General features: G+C 44.2%; 1 protein-coding gene across 1 annotated transcript in view; it reads left to right on the top strand.

Moving 5' to 3' along the window:
- The first annotated feature begins 591 nt into the window (after positions 1-591).
- Positions 592-17,675, top strand: part of gnav1 (guanine nucleotide binding protein (G protein) alpha v1) — a 36,733-nt gene continuing 19,649 nt past the window's right edge. Inside the window, exons 1-5 of the mRNA XM_056281068.1 lie at positions 592-1,032; positions 1,252-1,343; positions 10,307-10,399; positions 13,566-13,726; positions 15,318-15,446. Coding sequence (XP_056137043.1) covers positions 894-1,032; positions 1,252-1,343; positions 10,307-10,399; positions 13,566-13,726; positions 15,318-15,446 — 614 coding nt within the window. The 5' untranslated portion in view covers positions 592-893. The remainder of the gene's footprint in view (positions 1,033-1,251; positions 1,344-10,306; positions 10,400-13,565; positions 13,727-15,317; positions 15,447-17,675) is intronic.

The following is a 17,675-nucleotide window of genomic DNA, read 5'->3' as shown; positions in this document are numbered from 1 at the left end:
TTTGACCACCTGTCACTTCCCAATAAATAAAGCAGCAATGTGGCTTATTTATACATACTCTGTTATGTTGTGATCATTAAATCAGATTCAAGATCGGGGTATATTTCTGGAAAGATTTAATTTAAAATGTTTTGAAGTGTATGACTAAATGGGCCTATTGTTTTTGGATCACACACTACAAGTCAGTGTGGAGTCACTGAAAAGAGGCCGCGGTCACTCGGGAAAACGGCTCAATCCAATTAGTCGTATTTTATTTAAATTATCCCCAAATGGGAAGACAGAAAAAAATGGTCGCCTCATTATGAGCACAAAAGCTCTTTCACCCAATGAATCACGATTCACCAGAGAACAATGCGCGGAAGAAGAAACGATACTTCATTTATTTATCCATGCAACAGCTACTTAAAAAAGAAACCTGTTCCTAATGGCTTGATATCGGCTGGGTGCTATCGGTTTGGCTCCGAGGTGTCAGATTCTGTCTACGGGACGTCACTTCCCAGGGAAGTCCCAAACTTTTCTTCCCAGTTGAATTGGCCACAAGTGGGAGGAGGGAATTCCTCAGTTTTGCCTCATCGGGTAGAGTGGTAGCACGAGCATTTGAATTGGCTTTGGCGGACTTTACGCGACGCATATCCGTCACACTGCCGTCTTGTCAATAGCAAACCGCTGGTAACGAGGTAGCGGGACTCGGAGCGGCCGGACACCCCGAGCGATGCGTAAAATCCATCTCCCGGCTCATCTGACGCGCAGCGCTCGATCGACTCTGTAGGGATGTTTCGGCGTCGTTGTCGGGGATGGCCTGAGGTTTTAATCGATCGTCTCCAAAAAGACGCGAACGGGGGCGACTGCGGAGAAGCGAGTCGGGTCTGTCGTCTCCGAAACGGAATGAGGAGATGAGCGAGATGGGACTGTGTCTCGGTTCCGAAGTGACGGAGGAGGAGAAGGCGGCGAAGACCAATAGTGCCAAAATAGACAGGGACCTGTACCAGTGTGCCAAACGCGAGATGAACGTGGTGAAAATCCTTCTACTAGGTGAGACGGCGCGACGTTTCAGCCATTTCAGCTCCAGCAGGAACTCTTAGCCCCCCCGTGTCTCCGTCGACAGGACGGCAACTCTCTCACCTTTGCCACTTCGTACAAGCTAAAAGGCTAATTTTAACAGTCCAATGACCACGACTCCTTTTCTCTCGGATGTTAACGCAAAATAAATGTTTTATTTAAACTCTGCTGTTCCCCTGCTCCCCTCTGTAGGTGCTGCAGAAAGTGGCAAAAGCACATTGGTCAAACAGATGAAGATCATCCACAGCCACGGCTTCACCAAACAAGAGCTCAATAGCTTCAAGGTTGGAAACACAGCATTCATATTTCACTGCACTATAATGGGAATTTCCGTTGGGATTTACAACGACTTTTAAAAGTGGTTGCCGATTGCTTTACTCGTTTGTTATTCTAAAACTCGTTTGTTATTGCGTTGTAGATCAGTAATGGGATGTTATAACGTATTAATATAGACGTTTGGGCTTGCCAGGTTTTGGAGTCCACCTGGTGAGATCCAGACATTTTCTCAGAAACCACGTGACGAGACTAAGTTAGCTGAACCGTTATGTTGGCCTCCCTAACACCTAACCTTACGCCTAAACTTAACCACTACACAACCTTAACCCTTAACCACTACCTAACTTAACCCCTAAACTTAACCACTACCTAACTTTAACCATTAACTTCACCTTAACCCTAAACTGAAATCACTACCTAACTTTAACCCTAAACTTGACCAATACCTAACTTTAACCCTAAACTTAACCGCTACCTAACTTTAACTGTTAACTTAACCTTAACCACTACCTAATGCCACGACATTTTCAAGTTGTGTTATTTGTACGCCATTTGCTGACAATGTCAATCAGCAGTCCTCGCCGGTCATGTGGTTCCCGAGAGAATGTCCATGGAGAATCCCTCATATTGATCAAATGTGGGCTCCCAACCTGGCAGCTCAAACATTTTTCTTACTAGTGCGCTATAACAGCTTATTGCTGATTCATAACACATTCATAAGAGTTATTAGCCATTAATAAAGTAATTAGTCACCATTCATAAAGTATACCTTTTTGAAAAGTGGAAACGAAATTTCATCCCTTACAGGACGATTATTGTTGTAATTGTTATTACTTTTGTTATATTGCTATTATTATTAACCTCAGATGCTAGATGACTATAACAGACATTTGATGGACAGCTTCATTTAGCTTACGTTATGATTGGCGCATCACTAAGGTGGAGCGTGAGAGAATTCTAAAACCGAAGGAAAAGAAATTCTGTGAAACTGCAAGTTAACGCCATCGAAAATAACTGCTTGACTCTCGCGGTAGCCTGGCATATCCTCATAGCTAGGCATAAAGAAGCCTCCTTTAAATTAGTGGCTTTGAAAAATATTGTTTTTAATGCGTGAGACAAAACCATTCTCAAAATTGCTCCGGCAGACGTCATTACTCTAATCTGTCGAGTGTTGAAAAAGCAGGCGAGGTAGAGATAAATGGACTACGCTGGTGCTTGGACGCTTTATTCCATTGTGTTTTGATAACGGCGGGCCTCTAATGAAAACCTGGTCACTATGCTTGTTTGCTTAAACTTGGGCTGGAAGTCAGTAAAGGTGAAACATGACTCGCTATGAACGCTGGAAGGATAAGATATAAATGGGTGTAGCGGAAGAGAGATGTGTAGGTTGGCTCAGATGTAAACACGAAACACTTGTTTCCGTGTGTGTGTGTGTGTGTGTGTGTGTGTGTGTGTGTGTGGGCGTTTTTTGAGTATTTGGTGGTCTATGCACCCTTCCTCAACCCCAGGAAAACAAAGGCACATGTTTCTCAGTCTCTGTCGCTGTCTCTCTCACACACACACACAGCAACTCACTTTATCCTCTATTTTCATTTTTCCCCGACCTATCTTTTTTACATTTTCTTTCTCCTTACACATTTAGGCCAAACATAATTTCAAGTCTGTCTCGTCGGTTCTGTGTGTCTCCCTTGTCTCACTCCTGTTCTGACATTCTCACTCTTACTCCATGTCTCATCTAACCTCTCTCGACCTTCTCCCCTACAGTCCATTTCTCCCTTACTCATTATGTGGTTGATCTCTTTCGGTTGTGTGTGCACGTAATGAGTAGGTGTTGACAGAAAAGCTCTCTTTCTCCCTGTCTTCATCATTCTTTAGGCACCAAACTGTCTCCCCTGTAATTCTTGGCAAGTCACATTGATAGAAGTTAGATACTTATGATTAATTGAATATAGTGTCTACAGGTCAAATATGTAGTTTTGAAAGAAAATACTTGGCTGTGTGTGTGCGTGTGTGTGTGCACTTCGAGGGAGGCAGAGAGGAAAAATAGCCTGAGAAGTATTCTCAGGCTTTGTCTTAGGCACACAAAAACACAAGATGCACACAAAAACACATACTGAGATACCCAATGGCAGTCATAACTGTAAAATGCTGAGGTGGGGGGGGGGTTGCATTCCTAAATATTAAGAACCTCAACTCTTTTCCCTCATTCACCATTCCACCCCACCCTCTCTTCTCCAGCCCTGGTTCCCTCCTACAGATATCTTCTCTATCATGTACTCATCTGTGCAGGAGTGTTGTACTTCCTCTGTGTGTGTGTGTGTGTGTGGGGGGGGGGTTGTTCTCTAACTGAAAGGTATTACCTAACAAGGTAACTTTTGGATTGTTATCTTACGATTACATCATGGAGCTATCACCTGAATGCATCTGCCACAGTGTCCCATCACTGTTCACATCTGCACTTGAAAGATTAAAGCAATTTAACATTGGGGGAAAAAAACAAAACACATGGTAATGTGCACTCTGCCAGGTGCTGCTTACACCTGTCTGAAGTTGTCTTCCCTGCTCGCTTCACATGCACGTACACATACACACTAACACACGCCAAAGTGCTAGTGTGTACCCACCTTCAAACACGGACAAATTTGCATTTATCCAATTGCGTAAAGAACCAAAATGAGGAGATCTTTCACACACACACACACACACACACACATTCGAGCGGGGCCTCTCCTCTCTTTGCTTTTATCTCTGTCGTCAGTTGGTTTTGCCTTTGTTCTCCGGTGACGCCCATATATTTAAGTGGAAAACGTTCCACATCACAGACCTATAGACCTCCTATTTTAACAAGCTAATCTCCCACAGCAATTCTAGACACACCTTCCCCTGCACACATATACACACACACACATACACACACAACGTTCACATGCAAACACAAACACACCACATGTGTGCACGCGCACACACACACACACACACACACACTGGTATGAGCTCATAATTAAATATAGTGTCAGTATGTATAGGTTTCCACTTGCAACCCATCCACACTGCCCTGTGATCTGAAGCAGCCCATTAACTCCAGGCAGTTGTGAAAAAGAGTAAATCCCTGATCTCTCACACCTCTGGACAGTTTATCCCTGCTGCTGGGTCACTACCGTCTGCTCTCAAAGTCTCTAAACGCATAGTGTGGAAGATCTCTCTCTCTGTCTCTCTCGGTCTCTCTGTCTTTCTGTCTCTTTTTATCTCAGTCTCTTTCCCATCGCTGGGTTTGTATTGCATTAGAACCATGACAGGATGGACAGAAAGCAATAATAACGAGAAAAAAAGAAGATTGAAATCAGGCTCCTCTCTGTCTCATCCCTCCTTTATTTGCTCTCTAACGTAGCCTGAGGCTCTGGAATTGTTTTCATTGTGGATAAGATGAGGATGGACCAAGACTTTTGTTCTGTGCATTTTCATTCTCCCCCTCTGCACGCAGCTCTGTGTCAACAAAAGTGTGTGTGTGTGTGCATGCGTGTGCGCATGCATGCATGCACCAACCTCTACGTGTGTGTGTCTGTGTGTGTGTGTTTGGCGTGCGCATGCGTGCATGCACCAGCCTCTGCATGTATGTGTGTGTGTGTGTGTGTGTGTGTGTGTGTGTGTGTGTGTGTGTGTGTGTGTGTGTGCGTGCGTACAACACCCTGTGTGTGTGTGTATGTGTGTATGTGTGTGTATGTGTGTGTGTGTGTGTGTGTGTGTGTGAGAGAGAGAGAGAGAGAGAGAGAGAGAGAGAGAGAGAGAGAGAGAGAGAGAGAGAGAGAGAGAGAGAGAGAGAGAGAGAGAGAGAGAGAGAGAGAGAGAGAGAGAGAGAGAGAGAGAGAGAGAGAGAGAGAGAGAGAGAGAGAGAGAGAGAGAGAGAGAGAGAGAGAGAGGGGTAATGGTTAACTTTCGCAAACAGGATTCATATTTTTGAGCACGGAATGTCTTTGTTGTTTCAGGAATTCCAATATGATTCCCCTGGCCAGGCTCCCTCGCCATGATTGCTGAAAAATCTGATGGCTCTGGAAACTAGTTCAGTCTGGTTTGGTGCCTGCTAAAGGAGATAAGACAGTGGTTTTTTTAGGGAAACCTTCCAAACTGAAAACACATAGACAGCGCAGGCACGCACGTACACACAATCGTACAGTTTGTCTCTGGTTAACGAGTCAGCTGTTTGGTTAATGATGCCTCATCAGGCCCCAACAGTTGAACTACATTCTTAATGGGTTTTATGTAGCTGTCCAGAAGTGCTAGAACACACCGGAGCTGCCTGGATTGTTCCTTTTCTTGTGTATGTAGTGGGAAAGCGAGGCTCTTTTGTCAGAGAGAGGAGAATCGAAAGAGAATGTTGAACGAGAACAATAGTTTAGCGCATCTCCATGGATTTAGACATTACACCGGCATAATGTGAATTGTAATATGACTACTAATGCTCTATATCCCACCGTGTGTGTGTGTGTGTGTGTGTGTGTGTGTGTGTGTGTGTGTGTGTGTGTGTGTGTGTGTGTGTGTGTGCTCACGTGCCCTCAGGGGAAGAGGTGGCAAGGTCAATAATAGCCACGCTAAGTGGAAGCAATGGGAAAGAAGGTGGAAAAGAATACCTGGATTCATCAGAGAAGGTTGAATCAGTTCATCTGAATACAACGTTTATTGACAACTGATTCAACCTTCTTTGATTTTCTTACCTGGATTATTGAGCATGCATCAAGACAATACTTGGATCGTTATCAACCACCTTTTGTTAATGGGTGGAACACACACACACACACGAGTTCTCTATCTCTGAGACAGTGTTTGTGTACCATTTAAACAAAGAGTTGATGTAAAACTGATAGTGGCATCACATTACCTAACACCAGAAAACACCTCCGGCGTGTGTGTGTGTGTGTGTGTACATGTTTAGCTATCCTTGTGCGGACCAAATGTCCACACAAGGATAGAAAAACCTGACAGGACGTACCTTGTGCAGACCTTTCAGAGGTCCGCACAAGGAAAAGGGTCTTTTTTAGGGTTAGGAGTTGGTTTTAGGGTTACGGTTAGGGTAAGGGTTAGGGTTAGGGTTAGGGTTAGGCATGTAGTTTGTGTGGGTAAGGTTAGGGTTAACGGCTAGGAAATGAATGTAGTCAATGAGGGGTCCGCACAAGGATAGTGAAACACGACTGTGTGTGTGTGTGTGTGTGTGTGTGTGTGTGTGTGTGTGTGTGTGTGTGTGTGTGTGTGTGTGTGTGTGGGTGCTCGTTTTTCTTACCCAATGAGGCCGAAATGACCCCTTTAGGATAGAAAAACCAGAAACCCCTTACCTTGTGGGGCCATTTTGTGTGTGCGTGCGTATGTTTTCAAGCCTGCAGGCATATATATTGGTTAGTCAAAGAGAAGAATAAGAATTGAGAAAACACATTGTGTTTCTTCATTTCTGCATTAAGACACGCATTAACCTTCCTAATTAACATTTCCCTCAACTACACAACTAAACAGTAACCAATTTTTCCGCATGCACACACCTCGCACAGGTTCTTGTGAATGAGTCCTGTGTGAGGAGTTTCACCTTTGACCCCTCTTCCCTCCCTGCCTCCTTGGTGTGTCATAACTTAACAAGGCCATGCATAGGGGTGTGTGTGTGTGTGTGTGTGTGTGTGTGTGTGTGTGTGTGTGTGTGTGTGTGTTTGTCAAAAACCGTGATAAAGTGAACAGTGAGCCAAGAGGAGGCAAGGAGAAGGAACGAGAAATAGCCACCAAAAACATAAATGAGGGAGGAATGTGTAGATTTTTTTGATGAGGGAGAGAGGGACCAACAGAGTGATTGCTGGCCCTTAATGAACTTAGTTTGGGAAATATTTTTCTACAAGAGACAACGTCTTACAGACCTGGAGAAAACATGTTGTGCATACAACCATCATTACTTGATGTTGGAGAAATACAGCTGATGTTATGTTGAGATTATGTAATCATATGTGTTCAGTCGCCCCCTCGCGTGCATGCACACACACACACACACACACACACACACACACACACACTCTGACATACGTATACCTTGTGTTTCGGTGGTTTTAAATGGTGTAAAGCATGGGATCACTGAATCCACAATCATTCAATATCAATTTCTTGGTGTCCGGGTGGTGTGGCGGTCTATTCTATTGCCTACCAATACGGGGATCCCCGGTTCGAATCCCCATGTTACCTCCGGCTTGGTCAGGCGTCCCTACAGACACAATTGGCCGTGTCTGGGGTAGGGAAGCTGGATGTGGGTATACAGTGGCTTGCAAAAGTATTCATACCCCTTGAACTTTTCCACATTTTGTCACGTTACGACCACAAACATAAATATATTTTATTGGAATTTTATGTGAAAGACCAACACAAAGTGGCACACAATTGTGAAGTACAAAGAAAATTATACATGATTTTGAAATTTTTTTACAAATAAAAACTGAAAAGTGCGGCGTGCAAAAGTATTCAGCCCCCTTTTTTCTGAGTGCAACCAATTGCCTTCAGAAGTTGCCTGATGATTGCTGAATGATCGAATGCTGACCTAATGACTAAATAGAGTCAACCTGTGTGTAATCTAATCTCAGTACAAATACAGTTGTTCTGTGACGGCCTCAGAGGTTTGTTAAGAGAACATTGGGGAGCAAACAGCATCATGAAGTCCAAGGAACACACCAGACAGGTCAGGGATAAAGTTGTGGAGAAGTTTAAAGCAGGGTTAGGCTATAAAAAGATTTCCCAAGCTTTGAACATCTCACGGAGCACTGTTCAATCCATCATCCGGAAATGGAAAGAGTATGGCACAACTGCAAACCTACCAAGACACGGCCGTCCACCTAAACTTACAGGCCGAACAAGGAGAGCACTGATCAGAGATGCAGCCAAGAGGCCCATGGTGACTCTGGACGAACTGCGATCCACAGCTCAGGTGGGGGAATCTGTCCACAGGACAACTATTGGTCGTGCACTGCACAAATCTGGCCTTTATGGAAGAGTGGCAAGAAGAAAGCCATTGTTAAAAGAAAACCATAAGAAGTCCCGTTTGCAGTTTGCAAGAAGCCATGTGGGGGACACAGCAAACATGTGGAAGAAGGTGCTCTGGTCAGATGAGACCAAAATTAAAGTTTTTGGCCTAAATGCAAAAGGCTATGTGTGGCGGAAAACTAACACTGCACATCACTCTGAACACACCATCCCCACTGTCAAACATGGTGGTGGCAGCATCATGCTCTGGGGGTGCTTCTCTTCAGCAGGGACAGGGAAGATGGTCAGAGTTGATGGGAAGATGGATGGAGCCAAATACAGGGCAATCTTGGAAGAAAACCTGTTGGAGTCTGCAAAAGACTTGAGACTGGGGCGGAGGTTCACCTTCCAGCAGGACAACGACCCTAAACATAAAGCCAGGGCTACAATGGAATGGTTTAAAACAAACATATTCATGCGTTAGAATGGCCAAGTCAAAGTCCAGACCTAAATCCAATCGAGAATCTGTGGCAAGATCTGAAAACTGCCATTCACACACGCTCTCCATCTAATCTGACTGAGCTTGAGCTGTTTTGCAAAGAAGAATGGGCAAAAATTTCAGTCTAGATGTGCAAAGCTGGTAGAGACATACCCCAAAAGACTTGCAGCTGTAATTGCAGCAAAAGGCGGTTCCACAAAGTATTGACTCAGGGGGGCTGAATACTTTTGCACACTGCACTTTTCAGTTTTTTATTTGTAAAAAAATTTTAAAATCATGTATAATTTTCTTTGTACTTCACAATTTTGTGCCACTTTGTGTTGGTCTTTCACATAAAATTCCAGTAACATATATTTATGTTTGTGGTCGTAACGTGACAAAATGTGGAAAAGTTCAAGGGGTATGAATACTTTTGCAAGCCACTGTATGTCCTGGTCGCTGCACTAGTGCCTCTTCTGGTAGGTCGGGGTGCCTGTTCAGGGGGGAGGGGGAACTGGGGGGGAATAGTGTGCTCCTCCCATGTGCTATGTCCCCCTGGTAAAACTCCTCACTGTCAGGTGAAAAGAAGCGGTTGGCGACTCCACATGTATCGAAGGAGGCATGAGGTAGTCTGCAGCCCTCTCCGGATCAGCAGAGGGGGTGAGGCATCGACTGGGATGACTTGGAAAATAGGGTAATTGGCCAAGTATAATTGGGGAGAAAAAGGGGAAAAAAAATAAACTTCTCACTTATCAAAAAGGAAACGTGTTAATATGATGATCTGGTTTGTTCGTTGTAAGAGATATGACTTTGTAACCAAGTTAAATGGTGTAGCCAATGAAATCAGTGTTGTAGAGGCAGAAGGGAAACAAGAGGGAGATGCTCCGGTACACACACATACACACACACACACACACACACACACACACACACACACACACACACACACAGAGAGGAGATTATTTCTGACATAAATCAACGTGTCGGACGTTAGCGGCGATTCGCGCGGAGAATCATTTGTCCCTGACACTTAAGCATCAGCAGCCCTCCCCCCGTCCAGGTCTGCTCCCAAGTTTGAACCTCGTCTCTCCAAAAGACTTATCTCACCTCGCACACGTCAGAGAAAGTGACACAGCTTAGCGTACACAATGGAGACGGCAGAGAGAGAAGTGACTAGACTATGATAGAATCTTGATGGAATGCGGGGCTTATCTTTTGCTGGCAGGACACAGAGGGAGAAAAGACAGGTTGGGTTAATAGACAAAGACAGCCCCTCTCTCTCTCCCTCCCCAACAAAAAAAAACATCACCACCTCTCCATTGTCACCCAACCCAGTTTACTTAGCCTCCAAGTTTCTTAATACTGTAACAGTTGTGTCTCCCTTTTTTGTGTTAAGCAACGGTTGGTTAATCGCACACATACTCATACATATAGTACATGTACACTTCCTCCAGATTTGTTTTGCCCTACTGTCATGGCTACTCATGTGTTTGAACTCTGACCTTTGAACTTTGGCAGCCAGCAGTGCTTGATAACCTCCTGACCTCCATGAAGTTTGTCCTCCATGGCATGGGCATCCTCCGCATAAACCTGGCCAACAACAAGAATAAGGTAGTTTGTTTGTCTGCCTGCCTTGTTTATTGATCTGTTTGTTTTCGTCCATGGCTGTTTGCGCGATTCTCTACATTTTAGGCTGTCTGTCTGTCTTAAGGAAGTCTGTTTTTCTTGTTGTTTGTCAGTTTTTTCTTTGAATTTGTCTCCTCTCCTATTTTGGCTTTCCTGCACTACTTTTAGACCACCTCGAGAGGGCAGCATCTACACAATGTACTGGGTGCTGCTGCACTTCAATTCAATTCAATTTATTGTCATTAAAAATTATGTGCAGGTACATGTGTAAAACGAAATGAGGGCTGCAGCTTTGCCAAACAGTGCAAGACAGACATAGACAAACAGCAAACATAGTGTAAGATATGTACAGATGAAAACTAAAAGCTAAAGATAAAGTAAAAAATAAAAAAGCATGAGTATAAATGTATATTTACAGACATTCGGTGGGTAGCCAAGTTCAGGTGGATAACAGCTTGAGGAAAGAAGCGGTTTTTGACAAACACACTCACGCACACAGGAGATGAGTGCTGTTGTGGGTGCACTCTTTACTCAGCCTACTTTTTGTGTTGTCGCTAGGGACCAACACATCTCAGACTGATGGCAAACATGCCCGCACATACATGGACAAGGACCCTCAAGAACACACTCCATACAGTTAGCATTACACACATGCACATTGACAGACGTACAAACGCGCACACATAGCGACTTACTCATTCAGAGCAATAAAGGAAGTACAGTGGCGCTTGAAAGTTTGTGAACCCTTTAGAATTTCCTATATTTCTGCATAAATATGACCTAAAACATCATCAGATTTTCACACGTCCTAAAGTAGATAAAAAGAACCCAATTAAACAAATGAGACAAAAATATTATACTTGGTCATTTATTTATTGAGAAAAATGATCCAATATTACATATCTGTGAGTGGCAAAAGTATGTGAACCTTGCTTTCAGTATTTGGTGTGACCCCCGCCACCCCCCTTGCGCAGCAATAACTGCAACTAAAGGTTTCTGGATCAGTCCTGCACAACGGCTTGGAGGAATTTTAGCTCATTCCTCCGTACAGAACAGCTTCAACTCTGGGATGTTGGTGGGTTTCCTCACATGAACTGCTCGCTTCAGGTCTTTCCACAACATTTCAATTGGATTAAGGTCAGGACTTTGACTTGGCCATTCCAAAACATTAACTTTATTCTGCTTTAACCATTCTTTGGTAGAACGACTTGTGTGCTTAGGGTCGTTGTCTTGCTGCATGACTCACGTTCTCTTGAGATTCAGTTCACGGACAGATGTCCTGACATTTTCCTTAAGAATTCGCTGGTATAATTTAGAATTCATTGTTCTATCAATGATGGCAAGCCGTCCTGGCCCAGATGCAGCAAAACACACCCAAACCACGATACCACCACCACCATGTTTCACAGATGGGATAAGGTGCTGGAATGCAGTGTTTTCCTTTCTCCAAACATAACGCTTCTCATTTAAACCAAAAAAATCTATTTTGGTCTCATCTGTCCACATTTTCCAATAGCCTTCTGGCTTGTCCACCTGATCTTTAGCAAACTGCAGACAGCCAACAGTGTTCTTTTTGGAGAGCAGTGGCTTTCTCCTTGCAACCCTGCCATGCACGCCATTGTTGTTCAGTGTTCTCCTGATGGTGACTCATGAACATTAACATTAGCCAATGTGAGAGAGGCCTTTAGTTGCTTAGAAGTTACCCTGGGTTTCTTTGTGACCTGGCCGACTAACCATTACACACTTTGCTCTTGGAGTGATCTTTGATGGTCGACCACTCCTGGGGAGGGTAACAGTGGTCTTGAATTTCCTCCATTTGTACACAATCTGTCTGACTGTGGATTGGTGGAGTCCAAACTCTTTAGAGATGGTTTTGTAACCTTTTCCAGCCCGATGAGCATCAACAACGCTTTTTCTGAGGTCCTCATAAATCCCCTTTGGTCTTGTCGTGATACACTTCCACAAACATGTGTTTTGAAGACCAGACTTTGATAGATCCCTGTTCTTTAAATAAAACAGGGCGCCCACTCACACCTGATTGTCATCCCATTGACTGAAAACACCTGACTCTGATTTCACCTTTAAATTAACTGCTAATCCTAGAGGTTCACATACTTTTGCCGCTCAGATATGTAATATTGGATCATTTTCTTCAATAAATAAATGACCAAGTATAATATTTTTGTCTCATTTGTTTAATTGGGTCTCTTTATCTACTTTTAGGACTTGTGTGAAAATCGGATGATGTTTTAGGTCATATTTATGCACGAAATATAGAAAATTCTAAAGGGTTCACAAACTTCCAAGCACCACTGTAGATGTATGCATCTGTGAAAAGCAAGTTGGCAGTCTTCTGTACGATCTCCATTACAGAAGTGTGTCTGAGCAGAATTCTGGTCTGAAGTGACCAATGACCATATGGAGATATTTTGTAAACAAAGAGATATTCAGATGGCTTCCACTTTAATTACACTCACATGCACAGAATCACACAAACACACATGGCGAGGAAACGCACACTTGTAATGAAGGATAACGGATGGCATTGTTGTTTTGGCGTTGTTGTATGGCAGTGTTAGGATGAACCTGTATTCATGACGATAACCTGTTAGACATAGATTAGAATGATTACTGAGTAATAATGACAGTGTTTGTTTGAGTGTATCTGTGTGTGTGTGTGTGTGTGTGTGTGTGTGTGTGTGTGTGTGTGTGTGTGTGTGTGTGTGTGTGTGTGTATGTGTGTGAGATAAAGACAGAACAAACTTAAGCGGTTTGTGGGTGGTTGTCACGTTCCATTTGATCTTAACTGTATTGTCAGAGTTATGAGAGCTCATACACTCACCACCCACTTACCATATCCTGTCTGGAAATTACGATCATAGTGTTTCCTCTATTAAATGTTCGCCACAATGTGTGTGTGTGTGTATGTGGGTATTTGTGCACTCATCTGTGCGCACATATACATTCATCTGTCTCAGCATATATTATTATCATAAATACCCCCTCAGTCCCAAAGGACAGAGGAGGGATGGACACAAAGTCATATCTTCTATTTGGGAACCACCCATCTCTCTGCATCTTTCCATCCATCCATGCATTGTTTTGTGAATCAGCTAAAAGTTTCCACCGTTCTCTCCCTCCTCCCTTCCAGGTTCATGCCCATTCAGTCCTATCATGTGGGCGGTGTTTTGATGAAAATCAGGTGCTGCTTCCATTCCTGGGCCACGCCCTTTCCTGCTTGTGGTCGGACAACGGGGTGAGGGCCGCAGCAGCACGGGGATATGAATATGAGCTCAATGACTCTGCACTGTAGTGAGTACTCATAAAACACACACACACACACACACACACACACACACAGCAAAGGAGATGTGGGGGTCCAATTAGAGGGACTTAGCAGCTGATGCTCAGCCATGTGTTCTGTGTCACTGGAAATGAGGCTCTGGTAGGTGGAGAGAAAGATGGAGGCAGGGTTTTGGGCGGGGGGGCTGAAAATGCTTGTTGTCCAAACAAAACAAAACAAAAAAGAATTAGACAAGTGAAATGTTACTAAACCTGAGCAATCTTCACAAATCACTTCCTCCTAAAACTGTTCTGCATGTTCACGTGGCTTACTCAGTAACCTTCTTTCCTCTCTGATGTGATGGATTGTAGAAAGAAGGTGGCCGTTGCGAACACTACATATTACAAAATAGTCCCACACGTGCAGCCAAGGTGATGGAGGTATAGATAGCTGAGCAATGAGGGGAGGGTGAAGGATGAAGATCAGGATGAAGAGAAAGACACTGCATCAAGAGAGGACAGGGTGATAGCGTGCTCCTACGCATACCTGCATATTGCGGAGTTGACACCAAGCCGGGCCCCACCAGGAGGCCGTCTGTTCTCATTCTCTACCCCTGCCAGTGGCCGTGGGTCTGGGGTTATCTACACCGACAGGCCCCAGGGAACCCACTGAGAACCATCGTGCATCGCTATTGTCCTCTGCTCTCTTCAAGCAGACACACGCTCCCACACACACGGACACACGCGCGTGTACACACACAAATATCGATGCTATGAGGGTACCAGTAAGGGGTGTGTTTTTAAAGCTGCAGGGTGTTTGTAGCTGTCCAAGTAGATTCTGATTCAGGGTGACTAGTTTAGAATGTCACAGTCAGATCAGCAAGGTCAAAAACACAACTCTGTGTGTGTGTGTGTGTGTGTGTGTGTGTGTGTGTGTGTGTGTGTGTGTGTGTGTGTGTGTGTGTGTGTGTGTGTGTGTGTGTGTGTGTGTGTGTGTGAGACACACCTGTCTTTGGGCATGTGTGTGTTTGCATGTGAGAGAGTCACTTAAGAGTACAGAAACTGGTTGAGAAAGGTTTTTTTGTGTGAGTAGTACGTGTGTGTGTGTTTATGTTTATATGTGAGTTTCCATCTGTTTGTATATTATGGATCACATCTCATCAAGTACACACACACACAATATAACTCATTGCACTCACCGGGGCACTAGCTAATCTGTGTTAAAAAAAAGAAGAAAAAGCTTAGCCTAAGTGCATTATTATGGTAAGCCAGACTGTCTATGAATATTCAGTGTGAAGATCAGACGCTGGGCCTTCTGGGGCTCAGCTCTTATCACCAAGCGCCCTATTTGCCCCCGGGCAGCAGACACCATCATGGCACATGCAGCACGCATGGTACACGACTCTAAAATACATGTGACACTTTATCTCCTCCTTGTTTGATCGCAGGTGTGTCTCCAGGTTATTTCGTTAATGCCACTGTTTGTTTTCCTCCCCAGTTTAACATTTCCTTCTCTTTTCTTTTTCACACCCCTTCGATGTTTTTCACATTCCTTCATCTCTTTGCATTTGTCTTGTCTGCTACCCTCCCCCAATCTATCCTCCTCTTCCTGCTGGTGTAGTTTCTTTGAGAACATGGGCCGTATCACCTCTCCAGACTATGTGCCTACAGAAACGGATGTTCTGCGAGTGCGCCTGAGGACCACAGGGGTCATAGAGACACAGTTTAAAGTCAGTCACCTCATTTTCAGGTAAACATTTATTTATTTGTTAGTTGCCGTGTTGCTGCACGCACTATCCAAACATCAACCCAGTAATATTGCACTGCGAGTAAAAAATGACAACTAGGGGGCGTCCAGGTGGCGTGGCGGTCTATTTTGTTGCCTAACAATACGGGGATCACTGGTTCGAATCCCTGTGGTACCTCTGGCTTGGTCGGGCGTCCCTACAGACACAATTGGCAGTGTTTGTGGATGGGAAGCCGGCTGTGGGTATGTGTCCTGGTCACTGCCCTACCGCCTCCTCTGGTCGGTCGGGGCACCTGTTCGGGGGGGAGGGGGAACGGGGGGGGAATAGCGTGATCCTCCCACGCGCTACGTCCCCCTCACGAAACTCCTCACTGTCAGGTGAAAAGAAGTGGCTGGTGACTCCACATGTATCGGAGGAGGCATGTGGTAGTCTGCAGCCTTCCTGGATCAGCAGAGGGTGGAGCAGCGACCGGGATGGCTCGGAAGAGTGGGGTAATTGGCTGGGGAAAAAAATAGAATTACAACTAGCAATTCGGGGATGTATTAAAGACCGTATGAGCCGGATACAATTTGGGAGAAAAAGGGGGGAAATCCCCCCAAAATTTGCCCTTTTTATTTGTGTCTCAATAATCTTGTGTGGCTTCTTCCTGGAAAAGGCGGCATGTTCATAGATACCACATGTTGCATGTGTGGGCGGGTATCAAGGAAGATGTCCAGTAGTGATTTGATTTGAATTTTCCCACCCTCCCCTACTTTATAAAAATCTAAATGTGCACGTCTGCACTCTGAAATATCATGAAATATCACCACCAGTTGCATCTTCAGTTGTTCACATCCAAAAAAGCAGCCCCCCCCCCCCAAACTCTGTGGCTACGGAAAAAAAAAACAGTTGGAGTTCATTCACTTTAAGGAGAGGCATGTATGAAAATGATCACCCGTGTGACTGACATTTTAGTGTGAACTGCTTTACCAACTATGTACCAGTCATGACAGGCTTCGTTAGATTTTTTTTTTCCGTCAAGGGAATGACAGTCCCATCAGTGTACACGATAGAATGTCAATCAAATCGACCGCCTGTGCCTTGTTAAATCCCACACCGACTGATCCGTTTCTTTCGGAAATGTGTCACAACGCCCTAAATTCTGTCTCATGTGGTCCTTAAAGAGGGTTGTCTGAGGTATAAACAAACCACTGGTCTACAGCATCTCTGAGGGATTTTTGTTCCTTAAGCATCACTTCAGAAAGTGTTTTATTGCTTTTATTAGACTTTAAGATCATCCAGAATTGGCACATTTGAGATCTGTACTTAGTGCAGAGCTAGATTATTTCCTAAATTCACGAGGTGTTACAGAAAGTTAATTTTCTTACGTGGATTACTGAGCATGCATCAAGTCAGAGCAAGTTACTTCTCTTTGGTTATGACTTTCCTTCTTCTGTCTACAACCAAGCAGAAAGCCTGAAATATGAGATGGGGATGGGTGCTCACTCAATACATCAATATTGCACCTATCAGAAGACTTTACATTCATCTACTGACCACACACACAAACACACACACACACACATCCCCCTGTGGGATTGTGTCGGTAAATCAGTGTTATCAGTGAAGTTGCAGAGGGCAGGCGACAGGAGGCTGACGTCAGATGACTACATTCATCTTTCATCAGTGACAATGTCAAATTATTCCGGCTGCCTTTATCATCTTCCAGTTTCTAATCTGATTTGCTGAAGCCGCTGATAATAATGAGAGCATGATAGGTATTTGTGTAAACTACCCTGTCCCACTTTGGCAGAGCTGTATAGCACCAATTTGAACTTGCAGACTGTCCCTCCCCGCCTCTCCACTAACCTTCTTTACACCGTGCTTAATTGAATTTACTAACTGCCAAGCTGACTGACCTACTGATACCAGTACGTAGTGCTGGAGAAACTGGTTGTCTATTGTCATTGGGATTTCTAATAGACATTTTGTTAAAGTTGCAACCTGTAACTTTTCTTCATTAATTTGTTGTTATTTTATCCATTCGAAACATATGATGATGATGCAGCAATTCTGTGGGACAGTCAATCAATATTGCAGGTTGACATTGTTCTGATATAGTTCGATGGAGGAGGCAGCAAGATATAAGCTTACTGCAACTGATTTTTTTGGACTACAGACAAGGTGCAGCAACCATTGTCACTTATGTGCCGTCAGCTCAGCAGGAAACAGTTTCCACCCTTGGTAAAATA

This window comes from Lampris incognitus, chromosome 5 (assembly GCF_029633865.1).
Source record: "Lampris incognitus isolate fLamInc1 chromosome 5, fLamInc1.hap2, whole genome shotgun sequence".
Taxonomy (NCBI): domain Eukaryota; kingdom Metazoa; phylum Chordata; class Actinopteri; order Lampriformes; family Lampridae; genus Lampris; species Lampris incognitus.
This window is presented reverse-complemented; position numbering and strand designations above follow the sequence as displayed.